General features: G+C 55.1%; 3 protein-coding genes across 6 annotated transcripts; all 3 read right to left on the bottom strand.

Moving 5' to 3' along the window:
• Positions 1–5: 5 nt before the first annotated feature.
• On the bottom strand, positions 6–6,870 carry LOC136787919 (uncharacterized). Of its 3 annotated transcripts, XR_010826979.1 has the most exons (9): positions 6,328–6,870; positions 4,196–5,816; positions 3,939–4,000; positions 3,556–3,709; positions 2,944–3,349; positions 2,652–2,837; positions 1,967–2,515; positions 1,146–1,455; positions 6–138 (listed from the first exon to the last, which is right to left on the bottom strand). XR_010826979.1 is itself a non-coding variant. In XM_066985333.1 (7 exons), exons 2-7 carry the CDS (start codon positions 4,233–4,235, stop codon positions 2,023–2,025), a joined length of 1,341 nt encoding a protein of 446 aa, XP_066841434.1. In that variant the 5' UTR covers positions 4,236–5,816; positions 6,328–6,870; the 3' UTR covers positions 1,478–2,022. The 3 variants fall into 3 exon arrangements, 1 of the variants encoding a protein (XP_066841434.1); XR_010826978.1 differs by lacking the exon at positions 6–138 and having other exon boundaries at positions 706–1,455; XM_066985333.1 differs by lacking the exons at positions 6–138; positions 1,146–1,455 and having other exon boundaries at positions 1,478–2,515.
• A 188-nt stretch (positions 6,871–7,058) lies between these two features.
• LOC136787924 (coiled-coil domain-containing protein 81-like) lies at positions 7,059–10,838 on the bottom strand. Of its 2 annotated transcripts, XM_066985344.1 has the most exons (6): positions 10,693–10,838; positions 9,870–10,179; positions 8,558–9,139; positions 8,301–8,362; positions 7,918–8,071; positions 7,059–7,710 (listed from the first exon to the last, which is right to left on the bottom strand). In XM_066985344.1, the coding sequence occupies exons 3-6, from the start codon at positions 8,595–8,597 to the stop codon at positions 7,241–7,243; spliced, it is 726 nt and encodes a 241-aa protein (XP_066841445.1). In that variant the 5' UTR covers positions 8,598–9,139; positions 9,870–10,179; positions 10,693–10,838; the 3' UTR covers positions 7,059–7,240. The 2 variants fall into 2 exon arrangements, with proteins under 2 accessions (XP_066841445.1, XP_066841444.1); XM_066985343.1 differs by lacking the exon at positions 10,693–10,838 and having other exon boundaries at positions 8,558–10,616.
• Positions 10,839–11,531: 693 nt separating this feature from the next.
• On the bottom strand, positions 11,532–13,929 carry LOC136787916 (coiled-coil domain-containing protein 81-like). Its single transcript, XM_066985329.1, has 4 exons — positions 12,920–13,929; positions 12,663–12,724; positions 12,280–12,433; positions 11,532–12,072 (listed from the first exon to the last, which is right to left on the bottom strand). Exons 1-4 carry the CDS (start codon positions 12,957–12,959, stop codon positions 11,603–11,605), a joined length of 726 nt encoding a protein of 241 aa, XP_066841430.1. The 5' UTR covers positions 12,960–13,929; the 3' UTR covers positions 11,532–11,602.
• Between the last annotated feature and the right edge of the window lie 2,585 nt (positions 13,930–16,514).

Here is a 16,514-nt window from a genome sequence, read left to right as displayed (position 1 = left end):
GATCACGGGAAACGACAGCGCTGTGGGGCCTCGAGGCCGGGGGAGCTTTCTTTCCGTTGTCATCAGCTTTTCTCCCTCACAGGGAGGAAATTTCCCCGCTCCTCCTCCTACTCTCCGCCTCTGGCTTAGGGTTGGGCCCTAAAATAACGATTGGTGGCCTGTATTGAAGGCTTCATTCTTCAAATGCGGCTCTGGCCTCTAAAGAGAGGGTTTGGGCCCCAAAAATGAGGCTTTTGACACTGGAAATGTAGGTTTTAGTCCCTCCAAATGGGGTTTTGTAGCCAAGAATTAGGCACCGGATCCTAAATATGAAGCTGGGAGCTGTAAAACAAGGCTTTCGTCACCGACAGTGAGGGTTTGGAGCCTGAAAATGGGGCTTTGAATGCTAAAAGTGAGTCTTTAGGCCACTAAATGAATGTTTGGGCCTAAGAATGGAGGTTTCAACCCCCAAAATGAGGCTTTGGGCCCTAAAATTGAGGATCCGGACATGAAAAATGCCGTTTGCAGCTTAGAAGGGAGGCTCTGGACTCAGTAATGCAGCTTTCAGCCATACGAATGAGGCTTTGGAGCCTAAAATGGGAGGTTTTATCCGAAAAATGAAAAGATCCCAAACGGAGTCTCCGGGCCTTAAAAATACAGGGCTGAGCCCCCAAAATGAGGGGGTTTTAGCATTAGGCCCCCAAAACTGGGGATTTTGGCCCGAAAATGAGGCATTAGGCCCCCAAAACTGGGGATTTGGGCCCGAAATTGAGGCATTAGACCCCCAAAGCTGGGGGGTTTTAGCCCCCCAAATGGGCATTAGGCCCCCAAAACTGGGGGATTTAGCCTCAAAAATGAGGCATTAGGCCCCCAAAACTGGGGGTTTCAGCACCCAAAAAGAGGCATTAGGCCCCCAAAACTTGGGGTTTTAGCCCCGAAAATGAGGCATTAGGCCCGCAAAACTGGGGATTTTGGCGAAAATGAGGCATTAGGCCCCCAAAACTGGGGATTTTAGCCCCCAAAATGAGGCATTAGGCCCCCAAAAGTGGGGGATCAAGCCTCTCATGTGAGACATTAGGCCCTCAAAACTGGGGGTTTCAGCACCCAAAAAGAGGCATTAGGCCCCCAAAATTGGGGGTTTTAGCGCCAAAAATGAGGCAACTCACCCTGCCGGGGGGGGACACGACCCATTTCTCCTCCGAAACGAGGCCAACCTGCCCCATGCTGGCCTGAGGACAGAGCCTCAGGGTGGTGGTACAGGCATGTGGGTGTCAGGGCCCCCACCGCTGCCTTGGGCCCTGCTTCCCAAGGGATGCTGCGATGCTTTCGGAGACTTCGGACCTGGCTGGAAAACAGCCTTCGCCCCCATCCTAACGAGCGAGCCTCGTCAAGAAAACTCATCAGCTTTTTGTGACTCCATCGTGTTTTCCTCCACCTCCCTCCTGAGGCCATTGTGTCAGGAAGAAAGATGGATATCTGCAAAAAAACAGAGACAAGATTACAGTTTTTTTATTTTTTTAGCCTTCTTTACCCTCACACACACATCCCATGGATGACTTCAGGTCCTGACACCGAGCTCAGGGCACCCATTTCCCTCATTTTTTCCCTCATATTTACCCCATCACCAGACCCTGGCCATCAGCAGGGTTTTGCCCCTAAACTCTGACAGGCCCACCCAAAAAAAGCCTTGCTCTTCCAAAAAACGCTTCAAAAGCAGCACCCAGCTGCAAAGAAACCCTCTCCTCTATGGCCAAAGAGCTTTTTTAGGCCTTTCAAACCCTGAAAAATGGCGCCTGCTGTTGTCTGCGTGGCAACAGAAGAGAAATTGAAGGACTGGAGTCTAGCGATGGAGGAGCCAAAGGGTTTGGGCTGGACTGAGCCAACCCCTGGCTCAAAACAGATCTCTTTCCAGAGACCCCACTGAGCCCATAACTGCTTTCCTACAAGGACCGAGCCCCCCAGAATGATGCCGATGTGGATCACGCACCTCTTTTGCCACCTCTGATGGCCTCCTTGCTATGCGGGGCCATCAAAGCCCGGGTTTTAGTGTGGCCAGGGCCACAAAATGGAGAACCCCGGCCTGGTTTTCGGTGCTTCGGGTCGGGCTGACGTTGGTGGTCTGGGCACGGGTGGCAGCGGGTGGGTGCTCTTGGTGCTGTGCATCGATAACATGTTCTTCTGAGGATCTTTCAGCACCGTCCAGAAGGTCTCGGGCCTCGTTTTTAACAGTTCTTCCGCCTCGTCTCCTGGTGGCTGCAGCCTGAAGATCTTGTAGGCGGATTCCTCAGGGAGGCTGGCCTCTGAGCTCGCTGCTGATAACACGCTGATCACGGGAAACGACAGCGCTGTGGGGCCTCGAGGCTGGGGGATCTTTCCTTCCATTGTCATCAGCTTTTCTCCCTCACAGGGAGGAAATTTCCCCGCTCCTCCTCCTGCTCTCTGCCTCAAGGCTCCGTCTGTCTTTGCTCGTCCCGCCTTGCCTTTGGGCGCTGATTTTCTCTCCTTGCGAGGAGGCAGCCCCGGGATCACCGGCAGCCTGACAAAAGAACAAAGAAGCCACGATGGTTTTGGGGCCGCATCCTGTACCCCCATGCAGCACTTGATGCTGCAGCCCTGAAATCAGGGGGGCTCCTGGTGGCCTCATCCCCCCCGTCCGGAGCCTCCAGCCTCACCTGCAGGGAGCCTCCCCCGGCTTCTCCGTTTCACCCTGCTGGGCTGGGTGAAGAGAGGAGCCAGCAGCTGCTTTGTCTCTCCCAACTTGGCCGAGAAGAGGCAAAGCCCCTTCTTTCTTCTTCTCCTTGCTCCGGGCCTTCTGATGCTCCTGGGACGGTGTTTTATGCAGGATCTCCATTTCAAACCTGGCAAAAGAAGACATCTGCGTGACCCGGGGCACGCCACAATCACCCCTTTTCACAGGGCCATAAAGGCCCTGTCCCCAAGGACCGTTCTGGGAAATGGGCTCGCCCAGCAAAGAGGTCCAGGCCTCGATGGGAAGCAGACGTTGTCTGAATTCCTCCGTCTGCCCCATCAGATCCCACCATGTCCATTAGGTGGGGGATCTGCAATGGAGGAGCATGGAGATGGCAAATGTCCTCTGCCTGGCCAAGGCACTTGGTGGTGGAGGAGCCCAGGGCTCGGCTTGGTTGGCCACCCCAAGAGGAAGAGGTTGGCCGAGAGCTCCAACCCAAGAGGTCTTGGTGGGCCGAGGGCACCCCCACGTCCTTCAGGACGAGGGCGATGTTCTCCCCCTTCCCCAGGCAGCGAGAGATGAGGGACGTGGTGCCTCGCATGCAGTTCTCCGCTCTCTGCTGGGACATGCAGGCGTTGGCGGCCACCTCAGCCACTTTGAGGGGCTCCAGCTCCTTATGGCCTGGAAAATGACACGAGACGGATGGAGTCAGTCACCAGCAGCCCTTCCCCGCGTGTTTCCCAGGTGCTGCTCCTTGCAGTCATCAGCCAGAAAGGCTTTGCTTTGGGACCTGCTCCGTGCAGGGGACGCTTTGCTTTTTTTTTGGGAAGCATCTGAAATCCAGGGAGGGGATCATCCAGGCAGCAAGGGATTCACCCACGTCTTACCTGGCAGGTACTCCTTTTCGTCCGTGAGGTTGTGGGTGATGACAAGATTCCTGGCCAGGCGGAACGTGGGCATCAGGAAAATCACAGTCTCGTTCCCATCCTTGACCCATCTGGGGACAACGTCGAAGGAGCCGAGGGCAGGAATTCGGACACCCTGCAAGCGGAAGAGAACAGAAGGGCCAATGGTTAAGGATCAGCTGGAGGTGGCCTCATCCAGGGACGGTGCTTTGGGTCCTGCTGTGCCCTTCCCGCTCTTGGGAGCCAGGCTGAGGGGATCCAGGGGCTTCCAGCGACTGGGATCAGTGGGTTCCTCGGTAGGGACTTTTGGGGTGAGTTTCCCGCTTCTGAAGAGGGGAACGAGGGGGACGTGGCTGCCAACCCACCTGGCGCAGCTGGAGGTGTTCTTGGCTATAGACGGACACTGCATCCCAGACAGATATTCGCTCTGCAAGGCAAAGAAAAGCAGGTCACGCACCGCTTCCCGTGGCTACCACCCTTCCATCACCCCAAGACCCGCAGTATGAAAAGAGCCGTCGCATCTCCGACCCCAAAAAGAGACCCCCCGCAGAGCCGGGTCCCCCCCACAGAAAGCCCCAAACGTGGGTCAGCCACGCTCCCGCGGTGCCGGGGGTGCCCGTACCTTTGGAGGTGATGTTGGGCATGAGGCACGAGCTCTGCATCCCGTCCCTTCTCCGTTTCACCCTGCTGGGCTGCTTCTTGCATGTCAAATGCTGTGCATCGATAACATCTTCTTCTGAGGTTCTTGCAGCACCGTCCAGAAGGTCTCGGGCCTCGTTTTTAACAGTTCTTCCGCCTCGTCTCCTGGTGGCTGCAGCCTGAAGATCTTGTAGGCGGATTCCTCAGGGAGGCTGGCCTCTGAGCTCGCTGCTGATAACACGCTGATCACGGGAAATGACAGCGCTGTGGGGCCTCGAGGCCGGGGGAGCTTTCTTTCCGTTGTCATCAGCTTTTCTCCCTCACAGGGAGGAAATTTCCCCGCTCCTCCTCCTACTCTCCGCCTCTGGCTTAGGGTTGGGCCCTAAAATAACGATTGGTGGCCTGTATTGAAGGCTTCATTCTTCAAATGCGGCTCTGGCCTCTAAAGAGAGGGTTTGGGCCCCAAAAATGAGGCTTTTGACACTGGAAATGTAGGTTTTAGTCCCTCCAAATGGGGGTTTGTAGCCAAGAATTAGGCACCGGATCCTAAATATGAAGCTGGGAGCTGTAAAACAAGGCTTTCGTCACCGACAGTGAGGGTTTGGAGCCTGAAAATGGGGCTTTGAATGCTAAAAGTGAGTCTTTAGGCCACTAAATGAATGTTTGGGCCTAAGAATGGAGGTTTCAACCCCCAAAATGAGGCTTTGGGCCCTAAAATTGAGGATCCGGACATGAAAAATGCCGTTTGCAGCTTAAAAGGGAGGCTCTGGACTCAGTAATGCAGCTTTCAGCCATACGAATGAGGCTTTGGAGCCTAAAATGGGAGGTTTTATCCTAAAAATGACAAGATCCCAAACGGAGCCTCCAGGCCCTAAAACTACGGGGCTGAGCCCCCAAAAGGAGGCATTAGGCCCCCAAAACTGGGGGTTTTTCCCCAAAAAAGAGGCATTAGGCCCCCAAAAGTGGGGGTTTTGGCCCCCAAAATGAGGCATTAGGCCCCCAAAACTGGGGGTTTTAGCAACCAAAATGAGGCATTAGGCCCCCAAAACTGGGGATTTTAGCCCCCAAAATGGGCATTAGGCCCCCAAAACTGGGGGTTTTAGCTCCAAAAATGAGGCATTAGGCCCGCAAAACTGGAGATTTTGGCGAAAATGAGGCATTAGGCCCCCAAAACTGGGGATTTCAGACCCCAAAATGAGGCATTAGGCCCCCAAAACTGGGGGTTTCAGCACCCAAAAAGAGGCATTAGGCCCCCAAAATTGGGGGTTTTAGTGCCAAAAATGAGGCAACTCACCCTGCCAGGGGGGGACACGGCCCATTTCTCCTCCGAAACGAGGCCAACCTGCCCCATGCTGGCCTGAGGACAGAGCCTCAGGGTGGTGGTACAGGCATGTGGGTGTCAGGGCCCCCACCGCTGCCTTGGGCCCTGCTTCCCAAGGGATGCTGCGATGCTTTCGGAGACTTCGGACCTGGCTGGAAAACAGCCTTCGCCCCCATCCTAACGAGCGAGCCTCGTCAAGAAAACTCATCAGCCTTTTGTGACTCCATCGTGTTTTCCTCCACCTCCTTCCTGAGGCCATTGTGTCAGGAAGAAAGATGGATATCTGCAAAAAAACAGAGACAAGATTACAGTTTTTTTATTTTTTTAGCCTTCTTTACCCTCACACACACATCCCATGGATGACTTCAGGTCCTGACACCGAGCTCAGGGCACCCATTTCCCTCATTTTTTCCCTCATATTTACCCCATCACCAGACCCTGGCCATCAGCAGGGTTTTGCCCCTAAACTCTGACAGGCCCACCCAAAAAAAGCCTTGCTCTTCCAAAAAACGCTTCAAAAGCAGCACCCAGCTGCAAAGAAACCCTCTCCTCTATGGCCAAAGAGCTTTTTTAGGCCTTTCAAACCCTGAAAAATGGTGCCTGCTGTTGTCTGCGTGGCAACAGAAGAGAAATTGAAGGACTGGAGTCTAGCGATGGAGGAGCCAAAGGGTTTGGGCTGGACTGAGCCAACCCCTGGCTCAAAACAGATCTCTTTCCAGAGACCCCACTGAGCCCATAACTGCTTTCCTACAAGGACCGAGCCCCCCAGAATGATGCCGATGTGGATCACGCACCTCTTTTGCCACCTCTGATGGCCTCCTTGCTATTCCGGGCGATCAAAGCCCGGGTTTTAGTGTGGCCAGGGCCACAAAATGGAGAACCCCGGCCTGGTTTTCGGTGCTTCGGGTCGGGCTGACGTTGGTGGTCTGGGCACGGGTGGCAGCGGGTGGGTGCTCTTGGTGCTGTGCATCGATAACATGTTCTTCTGAGGATCTTTCAGCACCGTCCAGAAGGTCTCGGGCCTCGTTTTTAACAGTTCTTCCGCCTCGTCTCCTGGTGGCTGCAGCCTGAAGATCTTGTAGGCGGATTCCTCAGGGAGGCTGGCCTCTGAGCTCGCTGCTGATAACACGCTGATCACGGGAAACGACAGCGCTGTGGGGCCTCGAGGCTGGGGGATGTTTCCTTCCATTGTCATCAGCTTTTCTCCCTCACAGGGAGGAAATTTCCCTGCTCCTCCTCCTGCTCTCTGCCTCAAGGCTCCGTCTGTCTTTGCTCGTCCCGCCTTGCCTTTGGGCGCTGATTTTCTCTCCTTGCGAGGAGGCAGCCCCGGGATCACCGGCAGCCTGACAAAAGAACAAAGAAGCCACGATGGTTTTGGGGCCGCATCCTGTACCCCCATGCAGCACTTGATGCTGCAGCCCTGAAATCGGGGGGGCTCCTGGTGGCCTCATCCCCCCCGTCCGGAGCCTCCAGCCTCACCTGCAGGGAGCCTCCCCCGGCTTCTCCCTTTCACCCTGCTGGGCTGGGTGAAGAGAGGAGCCAGCAGCTGCTTTGTCTCTCCCAACTTGGCCGAGAAGAGGCAAAGCCCCTTCTTTCTTCTTCTCCTTGCTCCGGGCCTTCTGATGCTCCTGGGACGGTGTTTTATGCAGGATCTCCATTTCAAACCTGGCAAAAGAAGACATCAGCGTGACCCAGGGCACGCCACAATCACCCCTTTTCACAGGGCCATAAAGGCCCTGTCCCCAAGGACCGTTCTGGGAAATGGGCTCGCCCAGCAAAGAGGTCCAGGCCTCGATGGGAAGCAGACGTTGTCTGAATTCCTCCGTCTGCCCCATCAGATCCCACCATGTCCATTAGGTGGGGGATCTGCAATGGAGGAGCATGGAGATGGCAAATGTCCTCTGCCTGGCCAAGGCACTTGGTGGTGGAGGAGCCCAGGGCTCGGCTTGGTTGGCCACCCCAAGAGGAAGAGGTTGGCCGAGAGCTCCAACCCAAGAGGTCTTGGTGGGCCGAGGGCACCCCCACGTCCTTCAGGACGAGGGCGATGTTCTCCCCCTTCCCCAGGCAGCGAGAGATGAGGGACGTGGTGCCTCGCATGCAGTTCTCCGCTCTCTGCTGGGACATGCAGGCGTTGGCGGCCACCTCAGCCACTTTGAGGGGCTCCAGCTCCTTATGGCCTGGAAAATGACACGAGACGGATGGAGTCAGTCACCAGCAGCCCTTCCCCGCGTGTTTCCCAGGTGCTGCTCCTTGCAGTCATCAGCCAGAAAGGCTTTGCTTTGGGACCTGCTCCGTGCAGGGGACGCTTTGCTTTTTTTTTGGGAAGCATCTGAAATCCAGGGAGGGGATCATCCAGGCAGCAAGGGATTAACCCGACGTCTTACCTGGCAGGTACTCCTTTTCGTCCGTGAGGTTGTGGGTGATGACAAGATTCCTGGCCAGGCGGAACGTGGGCATCAGGAAAATCACAGTCTCGTTCCCATCCTTGACCCATCTGGGGACAACGTCGAAGGAGCCGAGGGCAGGAATTCGGACACCCTGCAAGCGGAAGAGAACAGAAGGGCCAATGGTTAAGGATCAGCTGGAGGTGGCCTCATCCAGGGACGGTGCTTTGGGTCCTGCTGTGCCCTTCCCGCTCTTGGGAGCCAGGCTGAGGGGATCCAGGGGCTTCCAGCGACTGGGATCAGTGGGTTCCTCGGTAGGGACTTTTGGGGTGAGTTTCCCGCTTCTGAAGAGGGGAACGAGGGGGACGTGGCTGGCAACCCACCTGGCGCAGCTGGAGGTGTTCTTGGCTATAGACGGACACTGCATCCCAGACAGATATTCGCTCTGCAAGGCAAAGAAAAGCAGGTCACGCACCGCTTCCCGTGGCTACCACCCTTCCATCACCCCAAGACCCGCAGTATGAAAAGAGCCGTCGCATCTCCGACCCCAAAAAGAGACCCCCCGCAGAGCCGGGTCCCCCCCACAGAAAGCCCCAAACGTGGGTCAGCCACGCTCCCGCGGTGCCGGGGGTGCCCGTACCTTTGGAGGTGATGTTGGGCATGAGGCACGAGCTCTGCATCCCGTCCCTTCTCCGTTTCACCCTGCTGGGCTGCTTCTTGCATGTCAAATGCTGTGCATCGATAACATCTTCTTCTGAGGTTCTTGCAGCACCCTCCAGAAGGTCTCGGGCCTCGTTTTTAACAGTTCTTCCGCCTCGTCTCCTGGTGGCTGCAGCCTGAAGATCTTGTAGGCGGATTCCTCAGGGAGGCTGGCCTCTGAGCTCGCTGCTGATAACACGCTGATCACGGGAAACGACAGCGCTGTGGGGCCTCGAGGCCGGGGGAGCTTTCTTTCCGTTGTCATCAGCTTTTCTCCCTCACAGGGAGGAAATTTCCCCGCTCCTCCTCCTACTCTCTGCCTCTGGCTTAGGGTTGGGCCCTAAAATAACGATTGGTGGCCTGTATTGAAGGCTTCATTCTTCAAATGCGGCTCTGGCCTCTAAAGAGAGGGTTTGGGCCCCAAAAATGAGGCTTTTGACACTGGAAATGTAGGTTTTAGTCCCTCCAAATGGGGGTTTGTAGCCAAGAATTAGGCACCGGATCCTAAATATGAAGCTGGGAGCTGTAAAACAAGGCTTTCGTCACCGACAGTGAGGGTTTGGAGCCTGAAAATGGGGCTTTGAATGCTAAAAGTGAGTCTTTAGGCCACTAAATGAATGTTTGGGCCTAAGAATGGAGGTTTCAACCCCCAAAATGAGGCTTTGGGCCCTAAAATTGAGGATCCGGACATGAAAAATGCCGTTTGCAGCTTAGAAGGGAGGCTCTGGACTCAGTAATGCAGCTTTCAGCCATACGAATGAGGCTTTGGAGCCTAAAATGGGAGGTTTTATCCTAAAAATGACAAGATCCCAAACGGAGCCTCCAGGCCCTAAAACTACGGGGCTGAGCCCCCAAAAGGAGGCATTAGGCCCCCAAAACTGGGGGTTTTAGCCCCAAAAATGAGGCATTAGGCCCCCAAAACTGGGGATTTTGGCCCCAAAAATGAGACATTAGGCCCCCAAAACTGGGGGTTTTAGCAACCAAAATGAGGCATTAGGCCCCCAAAACTGGGGATTTTAGCCCCCAAAATGGGCATTAGGCCCCCAAAACTGGGGGTTTTAGCTCCAAAAATGAGGCATTAGGCCCGCAAAACTGGAGATTTTGGCGAAAATGAGGCATTAGGCCCCCAAAACTGGGGATTTCAGACCCCGAAATGAGGCATTAGGCCCCCAAAACTGGGGGTTTCAGCACCCAAAAAGAGGCATTAGGCCCCCAAAATTGGGGGTTTTAGTGCCAAAAATGAGGCAACTCACCCTGCCGGGGGGGGACACGGCCCATTTCTCCTCCGAAACGAGGCCAACCTGCCCCATGCTGGCCTGAGGACAGAGCCTCAGGGTGGTGGTACAGGCATGTGGGTGTCAGGGCCCCCACCGCTGCCTTGGGCCCTGCTTCCCAAGGGATGCTGCGATGCTTTCGGAGACTTCGGACCTGGCTGGAAAACAGCCTTCGCCCCCATCCTAACGAGCGAGCCTCGTCAAGAAAACTCATCAGCCTTTTGTGACTCCATCGTGTTTTCCTCCACCTCCTTCCTGAGGCCATTGTGTCAGGAAGAAAGATGGATATCTGCAAAAAAACAGAGACAAGATTACAGTTTTTTTATTTTTTTAGCCTTCTTTACCCTCACACACACATCCCATGGATGACTTCAGGTCCTGACACCGAGCTCAGGGCACCCATTTCCCTCATTTTTTCCCTCATATTTACCCCATCACCAGACCCTGGCCATCAGCAGGGTTTTGCCCCTAAACTCTGACAGGCCCACCCAAAAAAAGCCTTGCTCTTCCAAAAAACGCTTCAAAAGCAGCACCCAGCTGCAAAGAAACCCTCTCCTCTATGGCCAAAGAGCTTTTTTAGGCCTTTCAAACCCTGAAAAATGGCGCCTGCTGTTGTCTGCGTGGCAACAGAAGAGAAATTGAAGGACTGGAGTCTAGCGATGGAGGAGCCAAAGGGTTTGGGCTGGACTGAGCCAACCCCTGGCTCAAAACTCAGATCTCTTTCCAGAGACCCCACTGACCCCATAACTGCTTTCCTACAAGGACCGAGCCCCCCAGAATGATGCCGATGTGGATCACGCACCTTTTTTGCCACCTCTGATGGCCTCCTTGCTATGCGGGGCCATCAAAGCCCGGGTTTTAGTGTGGCCAGGGCCACAAAATGGAGAACCCCGGCCTGGTTTTCGGTGGCTGGGGTCGGGCTGACATCGGTCTTCTGGGCACGGGTGGCAGCGGGTGGGTGCTCTTGGTGCTGTGCATCGATAACATCTTCTTCTGAGGTTTTTGCAGCACCGTCCAGAAGGTCTCGGGCCTCGTTTTTAACAGTTCTTCCGCCTCGTCTCCTGGTGGCTGCAGCCTGAAGATCTTGTAGGCGGATTCCTCAGGGAGGCTGGCCTCTGAGCTCGCTGCTGATAACACGCTGATCACGGGAAACGACAGCGCTGTGGGGCCTCGAGGCCGGGGGAGCTTTCTTTCCGTTGTAAGATTTTCTCCCTCACAGGGAGGAAATTTCCCCGCTCCTCCTCCTGCTCTCTGCCTCAAGGCTCCGTCTGTCTTTGCTCGTCCCGCCTTGCCTTTGGGCGCTGATTTTCTCTCCTTGCGAGGAGGCAGCCCCGGGATCACCGGCAGCCTGACAAAAGAACAAAGAAGCCACGATGGTTTTGGGGCCGCATCCTGTACCCCCATGCAGCACTTGATGCTGCAGCCCTGAAATCGGGGGGGCTCCTGGTGGCCTCATCCCCCCCGTCCGGAGCCTCCAGCCTCACCTGCAGGGAGCCTCCCCCGGCTTCTCCCTTTCACCCTGCTGGGCTGGGTGAAGAGAGGAGCCAGCAGCTGCTTTGTCTCTCCCAACTTGGCTGAGAAGAGGCAAAGCCCCTTCTTTCTTCTTCTCCTTGCTCCGGGCCTTCTGATGCTCCTGGGACGGTGTTTTGCGCATGCTCTCCATTTCAAACCTGGCAAAAGAAGACATCAGCGTGACCCAGGGCACGCCACAATCACCCCTTTTCACAGGGCCATAAAGGCCCTGTCCCCAAGGACCGTTCTGGGAAATGGGCTCGCCCAGCAAAGAGGTCCAGGCCTCGATGGGAAGCAGACGTTGTCTGAATTCCTCCGTCTGCCCCATCAGATCCCACCATGTCCATTAGGTGGGGGATCTGCAATGGAGGAGCATGGAGATGGCAAATGTCCTCTGCCTGGCCAAGGCACTTGGTGGTGGAGGAGCCCAGGGCTCGGCTTGGTTGGCCACCCCAAGAGGAAGAGGTTGGCCGAGAGCTCCAACCCAAGAGGTCTTGGTGGGCCGAGGGCACCCCCACGTCCTTCAGGACGAGGGCGATGTTCTCCCCCTTCCCCAGGCAGCGAGAGATGAGGGACGTGGTGCCTCGCATGCAGTTCTCCGCTCTCTGCTGGGACATGCAGGCGTTGGCGGCCACCTCAGCCACTTTGAGGGGCTCCAGCTCCTTATGGCCTGGAAAATGACACGAGACGGATGGAGTCAGTCACCAGCAGCCCTTCCCCGCGTGTTTCCCAGGTGCTGCTCCTTGCAGTCATCAGCCAGAAAGGCTTTGCTTTGGGACCTGCTCCGTGCAGGGGACGCTTTGCTTTTTTTTTGGGAAGCATCTGAAATCCAGGGAGGGGATCATCCAGGCAGCAAGGGATTCACGCACCCTCTTACCTGGCAGGTACTCCTTTTCGTCCGTGAGGTTGTGGGTGATGACAAGATTCCTGGCCAGGCGGAACGTGGGCATCAGGAAAATCACAGTCTCGTTCCCATCCTTGACCCATCTGGGGACAACGTCGAAGGAGCCGAGGGCAGGAATTCGGACACCCTGCAAGCGGAAGAGAACAGAAGGGACGAAGCTTAAGGATCAGCTGCAGGTGGTCCCATCCAGGGACGGTGCTTTGGGTCCTGCTGTGCCCTTCCCGCTCTTGGGAGCCAGGCTGAGGGGATCCAGGGGCTTCCAGCGACTGGGATCAGTGGGTCCCTGGGTAGGGACTTTTGGGGTGAGTTTCCCGCTTCTGAAGAGGGGAACGAGGGGGACGTGGCTGGCAACCCACCTGGCGCAGCTGGAGGTGTTCTTGGCTATAGACGGACACTGCATCCCAGACAGATATTCGCTCTGCAAGGCAAAGAAAAGCAGGTCACGCACCGCTTCCCGTGGCTACCACCCTTCCATCACCCCAAGACCCGCAGTATGAAAAGAGCCGTCGCATCTCCGACCCCAAAAAGAGACCCCCCGCAGAGCCGGGTCCCCCCCACAGAAAGCCCCAAACGTGGGTCAGCCACGCTCCCGCGGTGCCGGGGGTGCCCGTACCTTTGGAGGTGATGTTGGGCATGAGGCACGAGCTCTGCATCCCGTCCCTTCTCCGTTTCACCCTGCTGGGCTGCTTCTTGCATGTCAAATGCTGTGCATCGATAACATCTTCTTCTGAGGTTCTTGCAGCACCGTCCAGAAGGTCTCGGGCCTCGTTTTTAACAGTTCTTCCGCCTCGTCTCCTGGTGGCTGCAGCCTGAAGATCTTGTAGGCGGATTCCTCAGGGAGGCTGGCCTCTGAGCTCGCTGCTGATAACACGCTGATCACGGGAAACGACAGCGCTGTGGGGCCTCGAGGCTGGGGGATCTTTCTTTCCGTTGTCATCAGCTTTTCTCCCTCACAGGGAGGAAATTTCCCCGCTCCTCCTCCTACTCTCCGCCTCTGGCTTAGGGTTGGGCCCTAAAATAACGATTGGTGGCCTGTATTGAAGGCTTCATTCTTCAAATGCGGCTCTGGCCTCTAAAGAGAGGGTTTGGGCCCCAAAAATGAGGCTTTTGACACTGGAAATGTAGGTTTTAGTCCCTCAAAATGGGGGTTTGTCGCCAAGAATTAGGCACCGGATCCTAAATATGAAGCCGGGAGCTGTAAAACAAGGCTTTCGTCACCGACAGTGAGGGTTTGGAGCCTGAAAATGGGGCTTTGAATGCTAAAAGTGAGTCTTTAGGCCCCTAAATGAATGTTTGGGCCTAAGAATGGAGGTTTCAACCCCCAAAATGAGGCTTTGGGCCCTAAAATTGAGGATCCGGACATGAAAAATGCCGTTTGCAGCTTAAAAGGGAGGCTCTGGACTCAGTAATGCAGCTTTCAGCCATACGAATGAGGCTTTGGAGCCTAAAATGGGAGGTTTTATCCTAAAAATGACAAGATCCCAAACGGAGTCTCCGGGCCTTAAAAATACAGGGCTGAGCCCCCAAAAGGAGGCATTAGGCCCCCAAAACTGGGGGTTTTAGCCTCAAAAATGAGGCATTAAGCCCCCAAAACTGGGGGTTTTAGCCCCAAAAATGGGCATTAGGCCCCAAAACTGGGGGTTTTAGCACCAAAAATGAGGCATTAGGCCCCCAAAACTGGGGATTTTAGCCCCCAAAATGAGGCATTAGGCCCCCAAAACTGGGGGATCAAGCCTCTCATGTGAGACATTAGGCCCTCAAAACTGGGGGTTTGAGCACCCAAAAAGAGGCATTAGGCCCCCAAAACCTGTGGTTTTAGCACCAAAATGAGGCATTAGGCCCCCAAATCTGGGGGTTTGGGCCCCAAAATGAGGCATTAGGCCTCCAAAACTGGGGGTTTTAGCACCCAAAATGAGGCATTAGGCCCCCAAAACTGGGGGTTTTAGTCCCCCAAATGGGCATTAGGCCCCCAAAACTGGGGGATCAAGCCTCTCATGTGAGACATGAGGCCCTCAAAACTGGGGGTTTCAGCACCCAAAAAGAGGCATTAGGCCCCCAAAATTGGGGGTTTTAGTGCCAAAAATGAGGCAACTCACCCTGCCGGGGGGGGACACGACCCATTTCTCCTCAGAAACGAGGCCAACCTGCCCCATGCTGGCCTGAGGACAGAGCCTCAGGGTGGTGGTACAGGCATGTGGGTGTCAGGGCCCCCACCGCTGCCTTGGGCCCTGCTTCCCAAGGGATGCTGCGATGCTTTCGGAGACTTCGGACCTGGCTGGAAAACAGCCTTCGCCCCCATCCTAACGAGCGAGCCTCGTCAAGAAAACTCATCAGCCTTTTGTGACTCCATCGTGTTTTCCTCCACCTCCCTCCTGAGGCCATTGTGTGAGGAAGAAAGATGGATATCTGCAAAAAAACAGAGACAAGATTACAGTTTTTTTATTTTTTTAGCCTTCTTTACCCTCACACACACATCCCATGGATGACTTCAGGTCCTGACACCGAGCTCAGGGCACCCATTTCCCTCATTTTTTCCCTCATATTTACCCCATCACCAGACCCTGGCCATCAGCAGGGTTTTGCCCCTAAACTCTGACAGGCCCACCCAAAAAAAGCCTTGCTCTTCCAAAAAACGCTTCAAAAGCAGCACCCAGCTGCAAAGAAACCCTCTCCTCTATGGCCAAAGAGCTTTTTTAGGCCTTTCAAACCCTGAAAAATGGCGCCTGCTGTTGTCTGCGTGGCAACAGAAGAGAAATTGAAGGACTGGAGTCTAGCGATGGAGGAGCCAAAGGGTTTGGGCTGGACTGAGCCAACCCCTGGCTCAAAACTCAGATCTCTTTCCAGAGACCCCACTGACCCCATAACTGCTTTCCTACAAGGACCGAGCCCCCCAGAATGATGCCGATGTGGATCACGCACCTTTTTTGCCACCTCTGATGGCCTCCTTGCTATGCGGGGCCATCAAAGCCCGGGTTTTAGTGTGGCCAGGGCCACAAAATGGAGAACCCCGGCCTGGTTTTCGGTGCTTCGGGTCGGGCTGACGTTGGTGGTCTGGGCACGGGTGGCAGCGGGTGGGTGCTCTTGGTGCTGTGCATCGATAACATCTTCTTCTGAGGTTCTTGCAGCACCGTCCAGAAGGTCTCGGGCCTCGTTTTTAACAGTTCTTCCGCCTCGTCTCCTGGTGGCTGCAGCCTGAAGATCTTGTAGGCGGATTCCTCAGGGAGGCTGGCCTCTGAGCTCGCTGCTGATAACACGCTGATCACGGGAAATGACAGCGCTGTGGGGCCTCGAGGCCGGGGGATCTTTCTTTCCGTTGTCATCAGCTTTTCTCCCTCACAGGGAGGAAATTTCCCCGCTCCTCCTCCTACTCTCCGCCTCTGGCTTAGGGTTGGGCCCTAAAATAACGATTGGTGGCCTGTATTGAAGGCTTCATTCTTCAAATGCGGCTCTGGCCTCTAAAGAGAGGGTTTGGGCCCCAAAAATGAGGCTTTTGACACTGGAAATGTAGGTTTTAGTCCCTCAAAATGGGGGTTTGTAGCCAAGAATTAGGCACCGGATCCTAAATATGAAGCTGGGAGCTGTAAAACAAGGCTTTCGTCACCGACAGTGAGGGTTTGGAGCCTGAAAATGGGGCTTTGAATGCTAAAAGTGAGTCTTTAGGCCCAATAAGGAACGTTTGGGCCTAAGAATGGAGGTTTCAACCCCCAAAATGAGGCTTTGGGCCCTAAAATTGAGGATCCGGACATGAAAAATGCCGTTTGCAGCTTAGAAGGGAGGCTCTGGACTCAGTAATGCAGCTTTCAGCCATACGAATGAGGCTTTGGAGCCTAAAATGGGAGGTTTTATCCTAAAAATGACAAGATCCCAAACGGAGCCTCCGGGCCCTAAAACTACAGGGCTGAGCCCCCAAAAGGAGGCATTAGGCCTCCAAAACTGGGGGTTTTAGCCCCAAAAATGAGGCATTAGGCCCCAAAACTTGTGGTTTTAGCCCCGAAAATGAGGCATTAGGCCCCCAAAACTGGGGGTTTTAGCCTCAAAAATGAGGCATTAGGCCCCCAAAACTTGGGGTTTTAGCCCCCAAAATGAGGCATTAGGCCCCCAAAACTGGGGATTTTGGCCCGAAAATGAGGCATTAGGCCCCCAAAACTGGGGATTTTAGCCCCCAAAATGAGGCATTAGGCCCCCAAAACTGGGGGATCAAGCCTCTC

Source organism: Anser cygnoides, chromosome 31, assembly GCF_040182565.1.
Source record: "Anser cygnoides isolate HZ-2024a breed goose chromosome 31, Taihu_goose_T2T_genome, whole genome shotgun sequence".
Lineage (NCBI taxonomy): Eukaryota > Metazoa > Chordata > Aves > Anseriformes > Anatidae > Anser > Anser cygnoides.
Note: the sequence above shows the minus strand (reverse complement) of the source record. Positions and strands in the feature narration are given on the sequence as shown.

What these genes read in the sequence shown, in the direction of transcription:
- LOC136787919 (XM_066985333.1), bottom strand. Translation starts at nt 4,235, where the DNA reads ATGCAGAGCTCGTGCCTCATGCCCAACATCACCTCCAAAG. An exon ending in AACACCTCCAGCTGCGCCAG is followed by an intron (nt 3,710 to 3,938) that starts GTGGGTTGGCAG and finishes TTCCGCTTGCAG; the next exon opens with GGTGTCCGAATTCCTGCCCT. An exon ending in CGAAAAGGAGTACCTGCCAG is followed by an intron (nt 3,350 to 3,555) that starts GTAAGACGTGGG and finishes GTCATTTTCCAG; the next exon opens with GCCATAAGGAGCTGGAGCCC.
- LOC136787924 (XM_066985344.1), bottom strand. Translation starts at nt 8,597, where the DNA reads ATGCAGAGCTCGTGCCTCATGCCCAACATCACCTCCAAAG. An exon ending in GCCCAACATCACCTCCAAAG is followed by an intron (nt 8,363 to 8,557) that starts GTACGGGCACCC and finishes TTTGCCTTGCAG; the next exon opens with AGCGAATATCTGTCTGGGAT. An exon ending in AACACCTCCAGCTGCGCCAG is followed by an intron (nt 8,072 to 8,300) that starts GTGGGTTGCCAG and finishes TTCCGCTTGCAG; the next exon opens with GGTGTCCGAATTCCTGCCCT.
- LOC136787916 (XM_066985329.1), bottom strand. Translation starts at nt 12,959, where the DNA reads ATGCAGAGCTCGTGCCTCATGCCCAACATCACCTCCAAAG. An exon ending in GCCCAACATCACCTCCAAAG is followed by an intron (nt 12,725 to 12,919) that starts GTACGGGCACCC and finishes TTTGCCTTGCAG; the next exon opens with AGCGAATATCTGTCTGGGAT. An exon ending in AACACCTCCAGCTGCGCCAG is followed by an intron (nt 12,434 to 12,662) that starts GTGGGTTGCCAG and finishes TTCCGCTTGCAG; the next exon opens with GGTGTCCGAATTCCTGCCCT.